Raw genomic sequence first — 25,897 nt, forward strand, 5'->3', positions numbered from 1 at the left:
TATTCGATAGTCTTGACGCTGTGTTTCAGCGTGTGCTTAACTTAAATTGTGATATTATTTGCTAGTAACAGATATCCTGATATATTATTAGGCAGCGGATGTTAAGTGTTAGTGTAAAAGGTGTCAACTGCTTCCTTGTCGTATGGAATAACCGTATATCATGTTATTTTTGCATTGATCCTATAAAGCTCGTTCTGTCTTCTGATCGTATCGGAGACTTCCTCATTTTCATAGTTGAAGATCATTATCCTTTAAAAATTAAAATACAATATTCTGATATGTATTGAATTGTCTAAGGAATATTAAAAAGTACACATTTAGTAATTGGGAACAATGGAAGAGTAATATAATTCTCTTGAAGCTGAAGTCGAGCTGGGGATTAAATCAAATTTAGGAGTATTAATCTCTTGACTTTTAGTGTACCGATATCTATAAACCAAAGTGGGAATCAAAAGACAGTCAAACAAAGAACATTTTGGTGACTTATCATAGTGTAGTATATTTACTTTCGTCTTCAACAATGCCATCAACCTAACCACGTACTAGAGCATAAAAGATACGTCTCGATTTTCAACGCGCGTGAATGAGGGGCGAAGCTCATAATTCTTCTACGTAACTTAATCCTTACTATTGCCTTTATAGGCAATTTCTACCTCTTTTGTAACTAGAGAAGCTATAGAAGGTAGCCGTAGTATGGTAAGTAGTGATGTCCATACCAATTCTACTAATGCTAACTCTTACTCTGTTACTCGGCATTTACTTTGAATTGAACAATGACGATAATCTCACGTCATATCAGCACATATATTTGAACTTTCGCGCTGTGTAAAAGACACACTTCTATTATCTATTCCCAATTTTCACATTAAGAAAACATATCAACCAAGGTTTCTAAACGGTGTCAAAGGTTAAAACGATGCTGGGTGATATATCAGTTCAAAGTGAAAACAAAAAACAAAATATTTGAATTAGTTATATCCTTGGCTAATGAAAAACATTTCATTGACCATTCTTGACAAATCGAGATCAGTTCTTATAGGTTGTTTCAAGATTCATGAAACCGGCTTTATTAAATGTATTGTCTCAATTGAACATGTTGATATATTCATATTGATATTTTTCTGTGTTTAGCAGCATTTACAAAAACATGAAAACAGCACCTTTCAATGGGAAAAAATCCCTCGGCGTCTTTACTTCTTACATTCATAAGAGAGGTTTTTACATTATTAAAGACTTGTTAATAATACCAGAACACAAAACAGAAACCGAAACCATTGTTAGGTAACATGACGCCATTGTTTCCAATACGAAAACCTTGCTCGAACCAATGTTACCACAAAGGTCAATTGTCAAGGCCTGGTGAAGAGGATTTCATTTAATCCACGGAGACGTGACGAATAGTTTTGCTACTAACAATCTTGCCTATTTTCCATTCATTACGCACTGTAATCAAACTCTTCTTCACTGATTACCGATGCGAGGCTTGCATCAAAATCGAATGAAATAAATAGGTGACAAAAGTTCTTCGCATTATTACATAAATGTATCCTTTTACATAGCGATATGCACAAAATGGTTTTTTCACATGAAAGGCGGAAGATGCCTTCTAGGTGTTTCTTGTACGTGACTTTAACTGGCGACCAATAATGGATATACAGCCCTTGACGGATATGGTCGACAAACACTCTGTCCTTCACAGAAATAACTATGAAAACATAGTTAAAGATATTTTATGCTCAATCTGTGTTCTACAAACATAGCATTTTGTACAATATAAATCTAATCTAGCACAAGAAACAATTTATAGAAATCATGTGCAAAAATCGCCTAAAAATAACTCACAGCTCTGTGTTAACAGAATGTCAAATGTAGTATGTATAATGGACACGGTAAATTTCTTAGGTTTTCAAAATATGTAATTGACAGTCACTAGTTATTTAATTGATATTGTACTAAAAGACAAGAAGTACTTTTTACTCGTATGTATGAATCATACACTTTTACGCATGCATGCAATGGTTGGTAGAGGTTTAGCGACGCAACGATGGGTTTAAATAAAAGATTCAAATGTGAATCTGCTAAACGTGACAAAAGGGAGATTTTGCTTGGTTACTTAAAACGTACTAAACCCGGAATTAATTAGTGAAATCATTATTGATAAGTATTAATCACATAATGCTCCGCGAGCGCAAACGCTTTGCAAATCTGAATACATCGCATCACGTAGAAGTGAGCAAACAAGCTATGCTCTAGGAGTACCAAGTGTTGAAAATATTAAATATTACTAGGGTCCCTGAACATTCGTACCTAGGTTTTTAAACAAAACATAATATAATAAACATTCGGTCAAATGTTGAATATTGCTTTTACTTAGACATACCTTGCGATGGGGAAAGAACTGAGAGTCTTGGAATGTTGCGTTACTTTTTTTCTGCGTTCGGGTGGGTTTTTTTAACATGGAATTTCATTTTTACGTATACGATTAATGCAGACAGTGTTCATGTTGAAGCCGTTCATGATGTTTGTTATTTGTATACTATTACAGTTACATTTACCTGAAGGGTAATGGTTGAGCATAACTTCAACATTTTATTTGTGAAAGATTAGTTGCGCGATTGTCTGGAATCAGAATACTTCTTGTGTCGTTGGGAAAGTACAACACAGTTTATCGGCCAAAACTGTAATTATTGCTCATTCATTTCTCTCTGCGACTGAAACGATAATTTTAGCGGAAGACTATCCCTAAAATTGTTTAATAATAGCTGCACATATGGGAAGTTTCAAAGCGTAATACTACAACGGAAATGAGATGTCGTTAGATTTTGATATGATTAGATCAAGCTGGTTTTGCTCATTTTCTCATTGTGCTTCTATGACCTTTTCTCAAGTCAACCTATAGCTGATTAATGCTTAGTGATATGAATGTCGCGTGCACGAGAACATACATGCTAAAATACATGATACTCTTAAGGTTATTTGGAGGTTTCTCTCCAGGCTATTTTGAGGTTCCAGACCATCTTTTAATCCCAACTTGTGCATAAACGGGAATTGAACCTGAAACGTCAGTCCAGAGAAAGGTACCCTGAATATCACCTTAGATCCCAGGATTCATTTCAAAGAAACAATGCCATAAGCACCTGAAACATGCACACCATTATTATAATTGTATTGTTTTGGAATACGATATAATTTCATCATTAAAATCATCTATATAATAGACAAAAGAAAAAAAAAACACGTTTTTGTGTTAAGGAAACAACCACCTTTTTATGTTTATGTAAAAACCAGCAACTGACAAACTAGATGATATAATATTGAAATCCGCACTACCCATTAGAGTCTTAGTTATTCATCCAAGAGGTGAATACAGAAAACAGTTATTATTTTAAGAAATTGAAGTGCATGGAATCTGACCATGTGGGACTCACCGAGTCACACTCAGCACTGTTATTTTGACGTATCTTCTGACAAATGATCTCAGTTAACGTATTTGGCGGTCATTTGTTCATATTAAAAGTAGATTTTGCAACTTGTAAGTAAGCGGTTTTATCGCATCGTTTCCCTGGGTATACAAGCAAATACAATCTGTATTGCAGTATGTATTACATGCATATAATTATAGTCTGTAAGTTACATTAGTGAATGCAAAATGTGTTTCTAATTCCAAATTACTTACATTATACACAGGCGTCTAGAAAAGAGACGCTTCTGATGACATGTCCTAGATAGAAATTCCTTACCATTAGTTCGTAATTTTGTTGGTCCAGGTCTAGATCTTCAATCATTTATCATTTCACATTTTCTTACACATTATGATGATGATAAGGACTTTTCTGGGGAAATATTAAATCCAGTTCATGGTTACCCACCTAGAGTTTTAGTTTTAAATCGTAGCTTACACGTTCTTGTTTTATTTGTTGATCAAAACCCGATACATTGTTCTACTCAAATGAAAGTTAAACATAAAAGAACATCAACTGTTTTTAATAACAACAACATCCTCAAGAGAAATAATAACAAATCGCGTGTGCTATTGCACCAAGTTGACGTGATTGAGAAACGCAGTATTTTCGAGAATATATATTAGTACATTAGTACCAAATATTACGGTCTCATGTGGGGCTTCGTCAATTTGTCATTTGCGGAGACGTATTGGCATTTAATCATTATTTTATAAGGTACCGATGAGAAATCAGAAAATGAGAAAAAAGGCGTGTGAGAGATTGACGCATGAGCAAGTGTTACACCTACAAACTTCTTCATCGTGTAGAATGAGGTCAGCATTTATTTAACCCATGCATTTACTTGTTGTCAAAAGCATATTTTTGTTTCGAGTGCAGTTGGTGGAATATCATAATTATTGTTGCAGGGAATGGACTGAACTCTGGCACACATCCATCTAAAAATATGAGTAACAACCCATTACTATAGGATAAACCATATCATTGGCAGGATCGGATATTTAACAGTTTTTAACTATCATTGATATCCTTGATGTGTGCCATCTTTCACTATTCCACTTCGAGCGTTACTCCACTGACAAAACTCAAATAATAGTTCTCAGCAATTTTCACATGTACTAAACATTGCATTGTTTGTGACATTTCACTATATGCAAAGCCTGCCACGCGCCAACGGTTTCTGAGGCGCTATATGAATAATTGCCTGACACATGAGAAAAAAGTAAAGGACTTCTACAGAATTGACCTGAAAAATAAGATACATATATGGTAAAAGCAACACATATTCGTCACCGGATTTGGGTCTGTATCAGATCGGTTTGTCGCAAAAGTTAACTTTTTCTGTTTAGTACTAATACACATCTGGACTTCCGGAAAACAGAAGAATATGACCAACTTTCAGGTAATTAGACAGTCAGGTATATAAAACGCTATACCTATTTTGTTTTTGTTGTTGTTGGGGTTTTTTTTTTGGGGGGGGGGCTTTGGGGCGTGTTCGAATGTGTGGTGTATTTGCGTGTAGGGGTGTGCGTGGTTATGCATGTGTAATGTACGTGCATTGCAAGAGTATGTGGGATGTGTTTGATGTTGTACGAAGTGTCGTTCAACATTTTTAATATTTAACCATACATAAAAGGCTTGAGTGGATGGCGTAAAGAAAGGGCGTAAAAAACTAGAATGGCGAAACATGATGCTGTGTAAACAAGCACATACCAATACCTGAAATACCAGAAAACTAGGGCAACCACTATATTGTTGGTACGATAGAACAACCCTTCCGTTCCAATTGTCTACTAATGAGATGTATGAAAGTTAAAGTATGCAGACTACAAAATCATTAGCATTTCACTCAATTCTACGATTCATCCTCTAGCCATGCGGTCTTTCCAAGGAATCACTCTACCGAACTGGGATTATTGCAATTTTGTTTGCATTTTTATTGATATATTTATGCAATAGGCATGCAAATGTAATGACATGACAATTCATTAAAATCTCAGTGTTTAAAACTCTTAAATTGGCATTTAAAGCCTCAACATTCCGTCTCTACGTAGGAGGGTTAAGCTACTACAATGAAAGATTAAAAAATCATTAAGATACGCTAAACCAGCAATAGTGTATTCTAATTCTCTACCCAAGGAATTGATGAGAATAAAACAAATGTATAAAACTAGTGATATTGTCATGATTATGTAGTTATCAATTTATTTTGAGGTAAAATTATGGCATACTGCATTATCATCTTCTAGTTCTGTCTGAAATAAATGTCAATACTGATAGAGCTAGACGTGCTTGATATTTTTGTTTGCTAATATAGTCACTAATGGTGATTTTCTTTACAAAACAGATGCGGGGTTTTCAGAGAGCTTTCTTTCTTTCTTTGTATTGAATAGAAACTTCAAGAGAAAAAAGGAAACGAACGGTGTTTTCCAACAGTTGCCTCAAATTGGGTCGGGTAATTGACGTGGTATTAAAGCACATAATAAAGAGAGGAGACGATAGAGGAATTATGTAGTTATGTAGTCACCTCATGTGTGAGGTGGATTATTATTTAGGTCGTATCCTACATCTGATGGTATGTTCAAGAATATTCGCTTTTTCTAGATAAATTCATGTTTATGAATAATTTCTTTTCAATACAAGTTTTACTGAAATTACTTTCGCTCTTGATTGCTCTCGTTATGTGTAACAATTTTGCACAGTACCGGTGGTTTGTATGCTATTATGTTTCTGGTATTATGTTTCTCGTATCCATGAGCACCGGGTGATCTTCTTCCTTCTTCTTCCAATATACGTGCATACCTCAATTTGAGTATTGTCGCACGGGCTCAACGTGCACAGTTTTACCTATGCACGATCCTGGAACATCTAGCGTGCCAATATAATACTATCTATTCTTCTCTAGTCAGCTACTTAAAATTTTACTTAGAAAATTCCTCACACTTGTGAACGTTACATTATAGCTGACGAGAGAATGATCTCCAATGTGGAATGCAATGTTTGGATAACTAATACCACCTTTCAACGAATACTTCTTTATCGTGATCATTTCCGCGTTTATTCAGCATTTTATTACAATCGTTTTGAGCAGTTTATAAACTTCAAACCTTGTAGATTGTGCTAGATCTAGCACATCTCACCTTGTGTCAACATCAAATTACAAAGCATGATGCTATGATACTTTTCCTACTCACTTGATATTGTCTGTTTAAGCGCCATTATTTTCATTCCCCGTTGCAGTAGCGTAAAGATAAAGATTGGCGGGTAATGTAAATAACACAGGCTACGTGTCTTTTGCGCGCTTTGTCGGGTGCACCGAACAAATACTGATTGCTTCCTATTTCAAGAATTCCTGTATTGAATATCTTTTCCCCATATCATTTCTATTCGATTGTCTTGACGCTGTGTTTCAACGTGTACTTAACTTAAATTGTGATATTATTTGCTAGCAACAGATATCCTGATATACTATTAGGCAGACTGCGCAACGGGTGTTAAGTGTTAGTGTAAAAGGTGTCAACTGCTTCCTTGTCGTATGGAATAACCGTATATCATGTTATTATTGCATTGATCCTATAAAGCTCGTTCTCTCTTCTGATTGTATCGGAGACTTCCTCATTTTCATAGTTGAAGATCATTATCCTTTAAAAATTAAAATACAATATTCTGATATGTATTGAATTGTCTAAGGTATATTGAAAAGTGCACATTTAGTAATTGGGAACAATGGAAGAGTAATATAATTCTCTTGAAGCCAAAGTCGAGTTGCAGATTAAGTCAAATTTAGGAGTATTAATGTCTTGACTTTTAGTGTACCGATATCTATAAATCAAAGTGGGAATCAAAAGGCAGTCAAACAAAGAACATTTTGGTGACTTATCATAGTGTAGTATATTTTCTCTCGTCTCCAACGATACCATTAACCTAACCACGTACTAGAGCATAAATGATACGTCTCGATTTTCAACGCGCGTGAATGAGGGGCGAAGCTCATAATTCTTCTACGTAACTAAATCCTTACTATTGCTTTATATGCAATTTCTACCTCTTTTGTAACTAGAGAAGCTATAGAAGGTAGCCGTAGTACGGTAAGTAGTGATGTCCATACCGATTCTACTAATGCTAACTCTTACTCTGTTACTCGGCATTCTTAATTACTTTGAGTTGAACAATGACGATAATCTCACGTCATATCAACACAAATGAGCTTTCGCGCATTTCTATTATCTATTCCCAATTTGCACATTAAGAAAACATATCAATTTAGCTTTCTGAAGTTTAAAGTTTACCCGTCAAAGTTTAAAACGATGCAAGGTGATATATCAATTCAAAGTGATAACAAAAAACAAAATATTTGACTTGGTTATATCCGCGGCTAATGAAAAACATTTTATTGACCATTCTTGATAAAACCAGATCAGTTCTTATAGGTTGCTTTAAGATTTATGAAACCGACTTTATTAAATCTGTTGTCTCAATTAAATATGTTGATATATTCATATTGATTTTTGTTTCTGTGTCTAGCAGCATTAAAATTTAGCACAAACATGAAAACAGTACCTTCAATGCAACAAAATCTTTACTTCTTACATTCTTTAAAGAAGTTTGTACATTAATAAAGTCTCGTCAATAAAAACAGAACAGAAAACAGAAACTGAAACTAAAGCATGACACCATTGTTTCCAATACGAAAACCTTGCTCGAACCAATGTTACTACAAAGGACAATTGCCAAGGACTGGTGAAGAGGATTTTATTTAATCCACGGAGACGTGACGAATAATAGTTTTGCTACTAACAATCTTGCTTATTTTCCATTCATTACGCACTGTAATCAAAACTCTTCTTCACGGATTCACAGCAACGAATGAAATAAAATAGGTGATAAAATATTCAAAGTTCTCCACATTATTACATAAATGTATCCTTTTAAACAGCGATATGCACCAAATGGTTTTTGCACATAAAAGGCGGAAGATGCCTTCTAGGTGTTTCTTGTACGTGACTTTAACTGGCGACCAATAATGGATATACAGCGCTTGACGGATATGGTCGACAAACACTCTGTCCTTCAAAGAAATAGCTATGAAAGCATAGTTAATGATGCTCAATCCCTGTTTTACAAACATTTTGTACAATATATAAATCTAATCTGGCACAATAAACACAACCACGTGCAAAACTGGCCTCAAACTAACTCACTGATCTGTGTTAACAGAATATAGAATATAGTATGTAGAATATAAAATGTAAATTACAGAAGGTCTAAGGTTGACAAAATTTGTAATTGACAGTCACTTATTATTTAATTGATATTGTACTAGAAGACGAAGAAGCTCTTTTTACTTGCAATCATGCAATGGTTGGTAGAGTTTTAGCACGCAACGATGGATTTAAATGAAAGATTCAAATGTGAATCTGCTAAACGTGACAAAAGGTAGATTTTGCTTGGTTACTTAAAAGGTACTAAACCCGGAATTAATTAGCGAAATCATTATTGACGAGTATTACTCACATATTTTGTTCCACGAGCGCAAGACCTTTGCAAATCTGAATATCTCGCATCAAGTAGAAGTGATGCTCTGGGAGTACTAAATGATGAAGATATCTCAAATATTTTTCGGGTCCCTGAACATTTCGTACCTATTTGATTGAAAACAAAACAATACAATAAACATTCGGTCAAGTGTTGAACATTCCTTTAATCGACATACCTGGCGATGGGGAAAGAACTGAGAGTCTTGGAATGTTGCGTTACTTTGTTTCTGCGTTCGGGTGTTTTAAAATTATTTTTAACGTGGATTTTCATATTCACAGACAGTGTTCGTGTTGAAGCCGTTCGTGATGTTTGGAGTATGTATACTATTACAGTTAGATTTACCTGAAGTGTTATGGTTGAACATGTTGAACATATCTTCAACATTTTATTTGTGAAAGATTAGTTGCGCAATCGTCTGGAATCAGACTGCTATTTTGTGTCGTCAGGAAAGTACAACACACTTCATCGGCCAAAACTGTAATTGCTCATTCATTTCTCTCTGCGACTGAAATGATAATTTTAGCGGAAGACTATCCCTGAAATTATTTAATAATAGCTGCACATATGGGAAGTTTCAAAGCGTAATACTACAACGAAAATGACATGTCGTTAGATTTTGATATGATTAGATCAAGCTGGTTTTGCTCATTTTCTCATTGTGCTTCTATGACCTTTTCTCAAGTCAACCTATAACTGATTAATGATTAGTGATATGAATGTTGCCTGCACAAGAACATACATGCTAAAATACATGATACTCTAAGGTTATTTGGAGGTTTCTCTTAAGGCTATTTTGAAGTTCTAGACCATCTTTTAATCCCAACTTGTGCATAAATAGGAATTGAACCAGAAACGTCAGTCCAGAGAAAGGTACCATGAATATCACGTTAGATTCCACGATTCATTGCACAGAAGCCATGTCATAAGTACCTGAAACATGCACACCATTATTATATTAAGTATTGGAATACGATAGAATTTTATCATTAAAATCATCTATATAGTAGACAAAAGAAAAATAACACCTTTTTGTGTTAAGGGAACAACCACATTTTTATGTTTATGTAAAAAACTAGCAACTGACAAACTAGATGATAGAATATTGAAATCCGCACTGCCCATTAAAGTTGTAGTTATTCCTCCAGGAGGTGAATACGGAAGACAGTTATTATGTTAAGAAATTGAAGTGCATGGAATCTGACCATGTGGGGCACTCAGCACGGTTGTTTTGACGTATCTTCTTTGATAAATTATCTCAGTTAACGTATTTGGCGGTCATTTGTTCATATTAAAAGTAGATATTGCAACTTGTAAGTATAAGGGGTTTTGTCGCATCGTTTCCTTAGGTATACAAGCAAATACAATCTGTATTGCAGTATGTACTATATGCATATAGTCTGTATGTTACATTAAAGAATGCAAAATGTGTTTCACATTCCAAATTACTTACATTACACACAGGCGTCTAGAAAAAGAGACGCTTCTGATACGCCAATATTTTACCGTATGACATATCCTATAGATAATTCCTTACCATTAGTTCGTAATTTTGTTGTCCAGGTCTAGATTTTCAATCATTTATTAATTGACATTTTCTTACACATTATGATGATGATAAGGACTTTTCTGGGGAAAGATTAAATCCTATTATGGTTACCCACATAGAGTACGAAGTAGTTTTAAATCGTAGCTTACACGATTTGTTGATCAAAACCCGATACCTTGTTCTATCAAAAGAAAGTGGATCATAAAAGAACATCAACTGTTTTTGATATAAAAACAGGGAAAATCTGTTCCAACTGACCGGCGGGGAACCAAAGGATGGATCCAAAAGGATACAACAGTGTCACACTAGCAATGGATAAAATTAAAAACAGGAAAATATGACACAACATCCAATGGGGGAGTAACATAAGACATATAAACAAAGTTAAAAACCCGACGTTTCGAAAAGACAAAACTTTTCTTTCTCAAGGGATAAAATAAGAGACCTGCTCTCAGTATAGTGGAGACCAGCTCTGATCAAAAATGAAGATAAAAAGCTGCATTGACTGGAGCATTGATTATAACAGCAAAAAATAAAAGAAATCTGAATAACAGTGGAGGCTTGAGTGGGTTGGGACAGGTGTGAAAAACCATAACAGCAGGCAAAGTATGGAGAGCCAAATGGGACAAAAGACTGGCGAAAGGCACAAAAATATATGGTAGGCCAAGCAGGTCACAAAAAGGGGAAATCGACAAGGGTAGGGGAAATTGAAAATAACCAAAATATAATGAAAAAGGGGGACCACTGACCCCACAACCCGGCACACGGAACAACATAGCCCGCCTAGGTGGGACAGCCATGCGGTACCAACGTCTATGTGCGTTGGCTCCCGCTCCCAGACCATGGAGACGGCATGCCAGGAGTGGAGAGGTGGTCCAATTTTGAACAAAAAAGTGATGAGAAAAAGGTATGGGACAGTGACCTGCATGACCAAACCATAGGAAAGGAGGGGGAATTATTGATGACCCTTGATGTTGATGCCTTTCGGTGTGGTAGTCTGCAGTGTTTTAATCCATTTGGCTTCCAAAGCCAGACGATGGTAGTAGTTCTTGCTGTTAGGTCTGTCAATGGCCATGATGGTGATGTCGTCAGTGCTGTGACCTGCTTGATTGAAGTGTCTGGCAACTGGCTTGTCTCGGTTGTGTTTAGTGTCCCCACAGTGTTCAAGTAACCGGGTCTTCAGGGCTCTCTTAGTTTCACCGATGTATTGTTGACCACATTTCTTACAGGTGATGAGGTAGATGACATTTGTAGACTGGCAGTTGAGAGGGTGTTTAATGTCATATCTTTCTCCAGTGATGGTGCTGCGGAATGTCTCACCAGCAGTCGTGTGCTTGGTCTGCTCTCTGTTAAGTTGGTGCTGGCATGCAGCACATTTGTTGCACGGAGAGAATCCCAATTCAGGAGCTTCCGTAGAGGGGATCTTGAGAGATGATCTAACAACCAAGTCCTTGATATTTGTTGGTCTACGGAAAGCTACCATGGGTGGCTCCGGGATGGCTTTCTTGCAGCGTTCAGAGGCATGAAGAATGGGTAGATATTTGTGTATGGTGGTGGCGATGGTGGAGTAGATAGGGTTGTAGGTTACCACAAGAGGAATGCGGGTGCATGTCTCTTCCTTCAGCCGAGGTTTGAGAGCCACTGATCTGGGGACTTCAACAGCCTTCTTGACTTGTTTGTCAATAACTTTGGTAGGGTACCCTCTGTCACGTAGATGTTGTTTGAGTTGACGGACTCGGGTGCAAAGGGTCTCTTCAGATGAGCATATGCGTCGTAATCTGAAGGCCTGTATGGGAGACTTTCCTTAGTAGCAGGTACTGATGAGTGTCCGTAGGTTTGGAGTAAAGATCACTCTCCAGGTACCCATTGTGCAGGCTGACCATGACATCAAGGAATGGAACCGACTCCTTAGATTGCTCCGCTGTGAACTTGATACTGGGGTGCTTGCTATTGCAATGGATGATGAAGTTTTCAAGTTCTTCATGGCCATGAGTCCAGATGAGGAAAATATCATCAATATATCTCAGCCAGATCAGGGGTTTGTAAGCAGCCGAATTCAAGAAATCCTCCTCGAGACGGCCCATAAAAAGGCAGGCTCCTGAGGGCGTCATCCGTGTTCCCATTGCAGTTCCATGGATTTGAAGATAGTTGTTGCCAGCCAGTTCGAAGTTATTTTGGGTGAGAACGAGCTCCATGAATTTGCTCAAAGTGTTGATCTCAGTGGGAAAGTGCTGCTGACTGAGATAGTGTTGGGCTGCTATGATGAACTCATCGGTGGGTATGTTGGTGTAGAGGGATGTGACATCCATGGTGTAGAGGATGGTGTTCTCAGGTAGAGGACCATGTTGAGTGTTGATTACGGAGAGTCTACGCAGGAAGTCATTGTCATCCTCCACATACGATGACAGAGTTTTAACATGGGGCTGGAGATGTAAATCAACATATAGTGATATCTTCTCTGTAGGGGTGCCACAGCCACTGATGATAGGTCTACCAACAGGAATGGTGTCGTATTTTTTGTGGATCTTAGGAAGTATGTAGAAGCGACCAGGTCTCGGTAGCTGGGGATTCAGCGCGGATTGCATGTCTGCATCAATGACACCAGCATCGCGGGCTTCCTTGACTGCAGCTGTAACCTTCCGAGCGAATTTGGCCGTAGGGTCTTTAGCAAGAGGCTTGTAGTATTTGGTGTGGTCAAGCTGGCGATGACATTCAGAAAGGTAGTCTTTGGTGTCCATGATGACGATGGCTGATTTTGTCTGCCTCTTTGATCACAATGTTGGTGTTGTCCTTCAATTGGCTGATGGCAGTGGATTCGTCTTTGCTGAGGTTGGAATAAATTTTTTGTTTTTTGATAACAACAACATCCTCAAGAGAAACAATTTACCAAATCGGTAGTGCCATTGCACCAAGTTGACGTGATTGAGAAACGCAGTATTTTCGAGGAGAGATATTAGTACATTAGTACCAAATATTACGGTCTCGTGTGGGACTTCGTCAATTTGTCATCTGCGGAGACGTATTGGAATTTCATCATTATTTTATAAGGTATCGGTGAGAAAATCAGAAAATGAGAAAAAAGGCGTGTGATAGATTGACGCATGAGCAAGGGTAAAGGGTAAAACCAGCAAACTTCTTCATTGTGTAGAATGAGGTCAGCATTTATTCAACCCATGCATTTACTTGTTTTTGTTTCAAGCTCGACATTCATTAAAAGGGCAGTTGATGGAATATCATAATAGTTGTTGCAGGGAATGTACTGAACTCTAGCATACATCCATCTACAAACTGGAGTAACATGAGCTATAGGCTAAACTATATCATCGACAGGATATGATATTAACAGCTTTTAACTATCATTGATATCCTTTATGTATACCACGTCGAGCGTTACTCCACTGACAAATCTTAAATTGTTCTCAGCAATTTTCACAGTTTCTAGTACATTGTACAACTAGTACATTGTTTGCGACATTTCACTATATTAAACGTCACAAAGCCTGTCAGGCGCCAACGCTTTTCTGAGGCGCTAAACGAATAATTGCCTGACACTTGAGAATAAAGTAAAGGACTTCTACGGAATGGAATCTACTACTTTTCACAGATTGATATTGACCTGAAAAAATAAAATACATGGTAAAAGCAACATGTTCTAGTAATTCGTCACCGTATTTGGGGCCTGTATCAAATCGTTTTGTCTTAAAGGTTAATTGTTTCTGTTTAATGCCAATACACATCTCGACTTTCCGGAGAACAGAACAATATGACCGACTTTTCGATAATTGCATTGAACAGTCAGGTACACCTAAACGTCCCACTGTAAATCCAAGTGTTTAGGATTTCTGTAACACTTTTTACAACATTGAAAAATTAAATTCCTTGCCGTGTTTAAAAAGTGTTACAGAAACTGTAAGCTCTTGTATTTACAGTGCGGATGGTCTTTTTACATAGATATCATGGTCAATATGCTTGCTATTTAAGTATTCTAATCAAATGCTGTTATATTTAGGGAAAATCACACACCAACTTACATCTAAAGTCTGCACAAAAAGAAACTCAGCTGTTATAAATACGCCTATAGCTTCAGATCTAATAATTGTTTCCACAACATTACTACATAGAAAGAAGGATGATTTATTTACGCGCATTTTGATACCCCATTTGTCCAATTTGGTTCAATATTAACAACACAGCAGCGTTTTAACGAAAAAAATATCCGAATTTAAAAGTTGCAGTTATTTGTATTGATTTGAAGTCAGCGCGAAGATAAATGGAGGGTTTTACGTGCCACAATGCTTGCGTAATAACAATTGATCGCTGTAAACTGCAACTTTTAAATTCGGGTATTTTTCTTTAAAAGCACTACTGTGTTGTTAATATTGAACGACACTTGACAAATGGGGTATCAAAATGCGAGTAAATAAATCATCCTTCTTTCTATGCAGAAATATTGTGAAAACAATTATTAGATCTCAAGCTATAGGCGTATTTATAACAGCTGAGTTTCTTTTTGTGCAGACTTTATATACCACCAACAAATCAAGTCTTTATTTCTCTTAAGTATCATGATATAAACATTGAGCAATTATGAACCTTTTTACGTTAAAACCTTCAATATATTGCTGTATGTGGATACTTTGTTTCTACACTCGTATATTGAACGACCAAACCGTCAATGATGGGTGTGTGTTGTTGATCACTACGGTGATAAGTATGAGCTGCTCTTAAATATTCTGTCATGCATGTTGCCTTAATCCTGCTGAGAGTCAGTAGTGGCGCATTGAATTGGTGCGTGATTTCTGTTCAAATGTCCCATGTTTCCAAAATCATTAATGACTTATTTAAAGCATGTCACACAAATTGTGCTGTCATGAAATTACACATAGGAATCAAGCCAATTCGACCAAACCACAGTGACATTTTACGTAAGCCAGAAAGCTACATTCCACTATTCATAATTCCGATGTTTCATAAAAATGGTACATCGAACACACATAATCTGAATGCTACATAGTTTGTAGGTTTAAAGAAGATTTTTCAGAAATTAAATCATACAGGCAGTAACATTTACTCCACACGTTTGCCAATGGCTCCCTGCATTAGTGTCACAGAGATTTGAAAACAGGTGTGTTACTTGCGTATATAAAGTGTGTAATTCTTGAGGTCTCACGCCCACAACACTCCTAACCCCTCCCATCCCACCCCACACACACATGTCAACTAACGTAGCAATGTAGACTTTACACTTTCCAGATTTCCACTGCCATTCCTCTATTGGCGTCAAAAAAATATTTCAATGGTCTGCTTCCTGAAGTGGCGTAGATGTCGTTTTGACATTGGGGGATGGGGTTGGAAAAAATTCTTGAAGTATAGCGATCCAGCACCTTTAAGTTAATGGTACAAATGCGAGTTAAGCGCGCGCAAATTTTTGCCATTTTGAAGCTAAACTGATGAAATATTGTGCAAAAGTGGAATAAAAAAAATTGCACTTTGGGGGCTAAAATGTCCAAATATGAGGTTAATTTGGTCAGAAACCCACATACAGACGTCAACATTGGGGGGATGATTGTATGGACCATCCCCTGGCAAATTATTGGGGGATTTATCCCCCCCGATCTGCGCCTATGGCTTCCGGTTTTTCAAAATCACACACAAGGAACATGTGCATTTATATTATCTTTGGTTTTCCTGGGTGGACTACAATCCCACATTTTGAAATCGAACGACCGAAGATTTAGTATTCTACAACAACGAAAATAACAGTGGATGTCATCGGCAGCAAATATCTTGTTTTCTTAAAATCGAGCGAGTGATCGACGATGCTGTTATAAAAGGTCATTAATCATTTTCATAATACCTTTAAAAAAAAGTTACGTGATCACTTTAAAGCCATACTGTGTAATTTGTACCACAGCGACGAGTCAATTTTAAAAAAATGGGTGCACCTAGACAAAATTAGAACACCCATGTTTTTCCTTGCTAGTGACTCTAAACATCCTCCTGAACAACATATCCAAAAAGGACAAAAAAGGACATAGGGGAAATGGTAACTTGCATATCGAGTGGGTAAGTGCAATAGCTGCCATGTGTAGCTGCCATGTGTAGATGTGTAGATAAATATACTGTGTGTAAATTGCCAAATGTTCACAGGACAGCTATTGCACTCAGGATTTAGGATTAAGTTAAAGTATAGTTTGACCCATCCATAATTCATAATTGTCCACAGGGGTAAATGCTCCGATTTTGATCAAAGTGGTCTCAAATTGTTCCCCTTAGAAAAACATTTAAACCAAAGAAAAGTTTGCTATATATGAGGACAAACAAGTCAAACCCCATTGAATCATGTTAATAATAATAATAATAATAATAATAATAATAATAATAATAATAATAATAATAATAATAATAATAATAATAATAATAATAATAATAATAATAATAATAATAATAATAATAATAATAATAAATATCATCATCATCATTTTATCTACCACTATGTATGAATATGCACTCGTATAATTCACTAGCGTTTCAAATATTGTTAATATTTGAGTATTGGCAAGGAATTTGAAAGTTCCAAACGCAATAATGATAGATACGTAAAAACCGGGCATTGCCACTAACTACGCTCGACTGTTTTTATTGTGTCCTTAATAGAATGATAACTATCGAAAACTATCTCATGTGAAACATTGTGCTTTCTTGTGCAATGACATGCATGTACCGACTGGTTTAGATAGTGAGCAAAGAGATGCAAATCAATAAATTATACATGGTTACTTCTATTCCGCGGTAAGAAACAATGTTGTGAACAAATGTGATTTTTAGCCTTAAGCTACTGACAAAATGTGATGTACGTGCATTAATAATTCAAAATTTACTAAAGTACAGGTCACTCTCAATTAAAGATTTAAATCTAGAACCTTCTAACCCGGTGTTCTATTATCCTAACTTATATTCTTTGCTTGCTAAATGTAGAGCCACGTTTGTGATACTGATGTCCACTTACTAATTCCAACGTCTCTATGTAGAAATTGAAAAAGAGTTATTAAAGATTTGCATTTTCCTTGTTTTGTTCGTGCTTTAGATCGTGAGCTATTACATATACCCAGAGAGTTTTTTCACAAGACAATTCAAAAACAAGAAATTCGTCATAAAAATTACAAAACCAAAACATGGTCAGCATCGCTGATCATTTGTTTTGTTTTGCAATGTCTATTACCACACGTCAACCTACTACTCCCTTTATTTAATGAATCTTTAAGTGATTGATTCGTGAGTTTGCATCTACGAAAATCTTGTGAAATACGTTTACTATTCGTGCTGGACTTTTATCTCGGTATCTTGCCCAGGACAATATTTTCTATTTACGTACATGTGTATTGTTTGAACATTTGAAAATGTTTAAAGACCATTCATTCAATACACATCTAGCCATTTTCATCAGGTGCTTCCAAGGAACTGAGTATCAAATAAAAAACGTTAACCATGCTTATATTATTTCTTTGAAGGACACAGTATTTGTCGGTCATGTCCCGTTAAGCGCTGCATATCCATTATTTAGTCGCCAGTTCAAGTCACGTACAGGAACACCTAGAAGGCATTTTCCGCCTTCTATGTACAAAAACCACGTGGTACATATCGGTGTTTAAAAGGAAACAAATATGAAAAATGCGAGAAAATCTGAATATCGTGTTTTGTTCGTTACTTTCATTTTTAAAAGTTTATTTTTGTCAATGGACGATATTTTTGTTTGTTGGTAGATTGTGTGATGATAATATAGTAATAATATTCAATACGAAGTACCCAGTAGGGTAATACATTTATTAAGACCGGCTTACAGAAAACTTGAAATAACATATTGCCTTATCTATCAAGTGATCTCTGGATTTGTCATGAATGGTTAATAAAACTGTCTTTCATTAGTCGATGTAATAACTCTGAGAAAATATTTTGAATTACTTTATTTTGAAATAATATATTCCTTGAAGTCATGTTAACATTTTGATGACGGGCACACCATTAAGCAAACTAGAAAGATAGACATGGTTATATGGATAGAAGCGCAAAATGGCCTTGCTTGGGACTGTTCGCATAGGGTTCGTCACAGTGTGAAAGTTTCAAATATATTATTCGCTAGACAATATTAAGAGTTTGCATTCATCGTTCAGGAACTAGCATCATTAAGGTTATTAATTATTTTAAACTGTTGTGATTTGGTAGTTCACAGCATCTTACGAATGGTAGTGATTTTTGGCAAAAAAATGCATTGCTCAATTCATAGCGAGCGTGTCGAAGAATTTAAAAATCACAGATATACTTTTATAGGTGCTGCGGTTCTTGAGTTGAAACAACAACACTTTTGTAAAACGTTCATAACTAATTAACAACAATAAATTAAGCAAGTTTGCAGAGTATACGATTTTTTGAATGAAATTTTGCAAAACATCAAGGTGTTAAGTTTCAATAATATATTTTAGGTTGCTTCGACCAACAATACTTCGTCTACCCTTAAAGATGATATGGGCAATACTACAGCTAAATATCTTCTCCCTTTTCAATAATAGATTTTTAGGTTGCTTCGACCAACAATACTTCGTCTACCCTTAAAGATGATATGGGCAATACTACAGCTAAATATCTTCTCCCTTTTATAGCTTATCTTGTTACAAAAGATGTTGAAATTACCTATAAGTGACTTAGTTGGGTGAAAGAGACGTATTGAAAATCGAGATGTGTATTTCATCATCTAGAGTATAACATAGTAGAGAGTAAACATGTATTTAAAATGGCAATTACATGGGCCCGTTTGGCGGCTTGTTCGAGCGTTTAAGAATTTTAAAAAAGCACATTCCCGCCTTAGGTAGATGAGGGTTAATCATATTGTTGAAGGCCAGAGAAAATTGCCTTCAAATGTTACCCCTAATATCCATCGTTTGAGTACCTTTTGATTCCCAACTTAATTTTGGCTTTTACTGCATTATTCACAATTACTTGATTCTGACGTAGGTTTTTCGGATAAGTTGCTGGCCTGGCTGTAGGACTACCTGTTTGACCGTTCCCTTAAAGTCATTTTAAATAGGAAAACATCAAGCGAGAAATAGATTAATGCATGTGTTCCACAGGGATCCATACTTGGACCTCTTCTTTTCATCAGCTATATAAACGACATTACACATAGACTTCTGAGTCCATCTGTCATCTCTGATGATGCTACACTCATAGCCTTCATAGAGTTCAAAGAAGATCGAGTAATGATGCAACTTGTACCAAAGTCTTCATTTCATTTCTCTGAACCAATACTAGAATTTCTAGCGTCACCAACGGCAGAAACTTCAGTAAAGAATAAGAAGCAAGGTTACCGCTCTGATGAATTGTTGCGTAGAAGCATGAAACTGTAACAAGCTATGTCACCAAAATAGATTTGATAGTATGAATTCCCATGAAACAATGTTATTGACAATCCAGATGAACATAATACAACATACACCAACAAATTTCTTAGTTTTGTCGAAGCAGATCAACATCAATGTAACCCATGCATTTACTTGTTTTTCAAACCATGTTTATGTTTCGAACTTGCCATCCATTACAAAGCCAGTTGATGGAATATCATAATGATTGTTGCAGGTAATGGACTGAACTCTACCATACATCGATCTACAGATTTGAGTTACAAGTCATTACTATAGGCTAAATTATATCACCGACAGGATATGACATTTAACTATCAATTTCTTTTCTTGATGTGTGCTATCATTTCCCTGTACCACCTCAAGCGCTACTCCACTGACAAAACTCAAACTGTCCTTAGCAATGTTCGCATACATTGTTTACGAGATTTGAATATAAAACGTCGCGAAGCCTGTCAACCGTTTCTAGGGCGCCAAACGAATAATTGCTTGACACTTGAGAAGTTGGTAAAGGACTTCCACAGAACGGATTCTGTGACTTTTCGCAGATTGATATTGAAAAAAAAAATAAGATACATGGTAAAAACAACATGTTCTAGTAATTTGTCACCGGCGGATTTGGAGTGTGTATCGGACCGGTTTGTCGCGAAAGTTAATTTTTTCTGTTTAATGCTAATAAACATCTCACAATGCGATTGACTTTTCGGTAATTACATTAAACAGTCAGGTACATGAAACGCTGTACCTAAAAGTCGGGTGGTCTTTTTACAAAAATATCACGGGCTAGATGCTTGCTATTTATATTCCATTCGTCGAATTTTCCTAAACCGCCGTACAGGAGCTAAACGATGATGAATCCACACTTTTGCAGTAGCTAAGCGCACTCAACAGTACAGTAAATCCCGATTTTTTCCGACTGGCTACATTTCCATCTGACAAAAGTGGGTGGTCGCGGCACCCTCACCACTGCCGCAACTTAGCGGAAGCGGGGATACGCGTTACACGAGAGCGCGTAAAATGCTTCATGTCTGGAACTTGTGTCCGTATAAACGCGTGCGTTAAATTCATTATTTTGGAGAAAGTGGCTAAACATTTTATTTTATACCTGTATTGTTGCTATCAATAGAAGAATCAACTAAATATGGCCTATCGATCTTCTTAGCGGCAATGACTTTGATCAATATTGTGGACCCTAGATGCAGGAGTGGATACAAAATCTACCATTGTGCGTGTTCAATGGTAGATTTTGTATCCACTCTTGTATCTAAGGTCTTTGATATTGATCAATAAGATTGAACGTGTATGGGCCGCATTACTAACATATGAATTAATCATGTGAATTAAACGACCTTTAGGTATCCAATCATGTTACAAAGTGGCTCATTAGAAATTAACACCTCTGCCACTCAGGCAGCTAAAGCAGGGGTGAGTGGGTTCATCGTTGTTCTTTTATGATGAACTACTGTGTAATATAATTGAATACCTAAGCACACCAATCACACGAACAAATCAATTAACCTTCTTCTGTGAGTTACAGCACTATCAGAAATCAGAATGCAATAAAACCTTGTCATATAACAGGCAAAACGAGCATTCAAAATCCACACGTTTGTCAATGGCTTCATGCATTAAATATCACAGGGCATGGGGTAAGTGAATTTCGAGGGGAGGCAAAAACCACAAATTGACGTGGGAATTTTTGTAATTCTTACCGGGGGATGGGGGCCAGAGTTCTGACAACAGTTATAATGTATAATGTTAATTGCCCAGTGAACTGCCTATAATAATATGAATAATAACAACATGTACAAAACATTGTTAATTTACAGCCTAATATTGTTGAGCTATCCAATACCGAAGGCCGATTCCGCTACATTTGGTGATAGCAATGAGATCTCCATGACAGTTGGACTAGTATTTACATATCAGACTGGTGGACGAATGTTTAGCAGAGAGAACTATGGAGTGCAAAATTGATAGACTCAAACCCTCCAGAAATCCAGCACACCTTGTCTCAGAGACATTGTTGCTCCGGATCCGATAGGATTCGTTAAAGGGATTGGAATGATTGTAACAATAATTGTGAAATATTAGGAAAAATCAGCGGAGTACACTAATACTAATAAAAACTATAGTAGAATGATTTTTGTCGCCGGATTTGTGTTTGTTGATAGCGAGCTGAAGAATATGTTCAATGTTAATTACGTCAAAATGAAGAGACTCCCGAGAAAATCGAGATGCCGTGGTAGGAGCAATGATGCAGCAGACTCCCACGAGGAAAATGAGATGCCGTGGTCGGAGCAGTGATGCAGCAGACTCCACAAGGAAATTGAGATGCCGTGGTCGGAGCACTGGAGTAGAAGACTCCCACAAGGAAATTGAGATGCCGTGGTCGGAGCAGTGATGCAGTAGACTCCACGAGGAAATTGAGATGCCGTGGTCGGAGCACTGGAGTAGAAGACTCCCACAAGGAAATTGAGATGCCGTGGTCGGAGCAGTGATGCAGTAGACTCCACGAGGAAATTGAGATGCCGTTGTCGGAGCACTGGAGTAGAAGACTCCCACAAGGAAATTGAGATGCCGTGGTCGGAGCAGTGATGCAGTAGACTCCACGAGGAAATTGAGATGCCGTGGTCGGAGCACTGGAGTAGAAGACTCCCACAAGGAAATTGAGATGCCGTGGTCGGAGCAGTGATGCAGTAGACTCCACGAGGAAATTGAGATGCCGTGGTCGGAGCAGTGAGTAGAAGACTCCACGAGGAAATTGAGATGCCGTGGTCGGAGCAGTGATGCAGTAGACTCCACGAGGAAATTGAGATGCCGTGGTCGGAGCACTGGAGTAGAAGACTCCCACAAGGAAATTGAGATGCCGTGGTCGGAGCAGTGATGCAGTAGACTCCACGAGGAAATTGAGATGCCGTGGTCGGAGCACTGGAGTAGAAGACTCCCACAAGGAAATTGAGATGCCGTGGTCGGAGCAGTGATGCAGTAGACTCCACGAGGAAATTGAGATTCCATGGTCGGAGCGGTAACACACCCGAATTAAGAAATGAGATGCCGTGGGAATTAATATTGTAGTTTTAGTTTTCGGCAATGTGTAAAGCACCAGGATATAGCAGAAATCTAAATCCAACGGAGCAGCATCCGGAGAAGTTGCTCCGACGGAATGATTCCTGTGCATGCGGCGAATTTGAAACAAGCAAGAACTCCGGGGGAGAACTGTAAACTGTATGTGTGATTGGGAATTAACACGATAAAATGATGTGATTTAAGTTGTAAAATGTTCTAAATTTCGTATGATTGTCCATTTACATTTACTAGTACCCATTACATTTTCATCTCAATCATCCCGTCCATATATAACCACATTCGAGTCATATATCATCCCCATCTTCACCTTCCAACACGGTTGTTTGAAGGCATGTAAACTATGTCATTTTGAAGAAAAGGTGAACAATGATAGCGCTATTTATCTTATGGCGTACTTTGATCTATTCTGTTTTTTTAATACAGAAATAAAAACAGAGTTATTACAGAATTTCATTTCATTTCTCTTATTCCAATCCTATAGATCTTGAGCTATAAAATAGAGCTCAGAGTCTATACGCGGAAAACACACAGAAAAATGACAACAACGTGTAAATATGAATGAATCAAAACATGGGCAACATCGCTGACAATTTGTTTTGTTTTGTAATGTCTGTTGCCAGACGTCAACCGACAACTCCCTAATCTTAACGTGATTGATTCGCGAGTATGCATCTAAGTAAATCTTGTCAAATACGTTTAATATTCGTGCTGGACTTTATTCCTGTGTCATGTTTAGGATAATATTTTCTATTTATGTACATGTGTATTGCTTTAACATGTTTAAAGGACATTCAATGCAGATCTAGTCAGTTTAATCAGGTGTTTCAAATGGACAAACGTTTGTCGGATATATCCCGTTAATGTTAGCAACTATTTTAAAATATTGTTAAAATGATGTTACTTTTCAATAATATATTGATTTAGATAATAAAATTCGATTTATTTTTGGCTGTTTCGATCAACAATACCAATAACGGTGTATATCCATTATTTAGTCGACAGTTCAAGTCATGTACAGGACACACCTGGAAGGCACCATCCGCCTTTTATGTACAAAAACCACGTGGTACATATCTAATATCGTAGTTAAAAGGATGTAAATATGAAAAAAAGTCTTAATGTCTTGTTCGTTTAATACTTTTATTTGTTATTTTTTGTTTAGTTTAGTTTGTTGGTAGATTGTGTGATAATAATACAGTTATAGCAATATGAAGTACAATTGATGTGTTCCAGTAGGGCAATGGCAGGGCAATAGATTTCCTCCTTCAGACCGGCTTACAGAAAACTTGAAATAACATATTGCCTTATCTATCAAGTAATCTCTGGTTTTGTCATGAATGATTAATAAAACTATTTTTGATTAGTCGATGTAATAATGAAAATTTGTTGAATTTTTTTAATTTAAAGAGATATATTCGTTGAAGTCATGTTAACATTTTGATATGGGGTACACCATTAAGCAAACTATACAGATAGACATGTTTTGTGACGAAATGCTTAAAATCACAAAAGAGGTAAAGGTTATCATAGTACAATGGGTTTTGACTTTTTGCCCTGGAAACAAAACACCTGAGATAATTATTTGTTTCCAAGTAGAACAATTTGAGACCATTTTGATGTAAGTATTTTTTTAAATGGAGTAGTATTCAAAACCATAATAGATGTGATGTCATTGTACTTGTCAACGGACATGGTATTTTTGTATACGCGGTTCCGTTCACCATTTGTCGTCCCATCTTAATCCATGCAGATTTCAAAATATTGATTTTAAATCCCATTGCAAATTAATTTTTATTCTTATTTTTTGGGATTCGGCTTTGAAAAATGTTGACACATACCATGTTTACAGAACAAATTGAAAATTCTATTCCAGGAACGGTAAAACTGTCAAACTTTGTATTGCTTTGATTGCATATAAGTCATTAACCGCAGTTACTTTATTCAACATCATAGCAAGTTCATATTTGACAAATTTATGATGTATAAATAGAACATTCATAACATATTAAAAAAGCAAAGATTACGCATGCCTTATTTACAAAAGTGGCATGAACACATAATTAGTTGCATTTGGCTAATTGGAATAACTAATTACTTTCTGTGTATTTTTGTTGCCAAATGACATTTGCGTACAAATGTGTGTAAAAACCGCATCCTGATATCATATACGGTTTTCTAGTAATTTAGAAGACTTAGTAAATTGGCCACATTTATTTATCTGCAGATTTACTCAAATTGCTGAAAAAATTATATTTGGTGGATTTTATTATAATTATACAATGAGCGATTTTCTTTTTTTTTCAACAAAGTCAGGAAATATAATGTTAATTAATGTTCATTAATGTTGCCTTTTCAAGCAGTTGTCCATGCATAATGAGCCTTCAAACTCTCACAAATCTGTAATTGTTGCCAGGTTTTCATCCGATTTCCGAGCATTTTTAAGTTGACATTACAATACATTGCCCGAAAAGCATAAACGAGACGTGTTGAATGTACAGTTGTAGTTGCAACCCCTCTAGATGTTGGTACCAATTAGGTATGGGTCTCTTCTCTCCATTTATACCAAAAAAACTCCCCAGATTGACGTCAATTTGGAGTCATAATTGTCTAAAACCATGACAATTGCTGATTTCCAGACAAAATTAACCAAAATTGGATTTCAGCCAAAAGTTATAGAAACTTAAGGTATTACAGTAATAAGCATAATAAGTCAAGTGATTGGAAACCATATACCCCAGACAAGGTAATAGGGTAAACATTTATTCACTAAAATGAGTTGCGCAAAGGATGGTCGGACAATACATGGAGCCGTTTGGTGGCTTGTTTGAGCGTCTTAAAGCAACAGGGGG

At 36.6% G+C, this 25,897-nt stretch overlaps 1 protein-coding gene across 1 annotated transcript; it reads right to left on the bottom strand.

Moving 5' to 3' along the window:
- Positions 1-12,299: 12,299 nt before the first annotated feature.
- On the bottom strand, positions 12,300-13,283 carry LOC140154440 (uncharacterized). The gene has a single exon (XM_072177006.1). The coding sequence runs from the start codon at positions 13,281-13,283 to the stop codon at positions 12,300-12,302; it is 984 nt and encodes a 327-aa protein (XP_072033107.1).
- Between the last annotated feature and the right edge of the window lie 12,614 nt (positions 13,284-25,897).

The sequence above is a fragment of the Amphiura filiformis genome, chromosome 6, assembly GCF_039555335.1.
Source record: "Amphiura filiformis chromosome 6, Afil_fr2py, whole genome shotgun sequence".
In the NCBI taxonomy this organism is placed as follows: domain Eukaryota; kingdom Metazoa; phylum Echinodermata; class Ophiuroidea; order Amphilepidida; family Amphiuridae; genus Amphiura; species Amphiura filiformis.

Coding starts and splice junctions, on each gene's coding strand:
- LOC140154440 (XM_072177006.1), bottom strand. CDS start 13,283: ATGGACACCAAAGACTACCTTTCTGAATGTCATCGCCAGCTTGACCAC.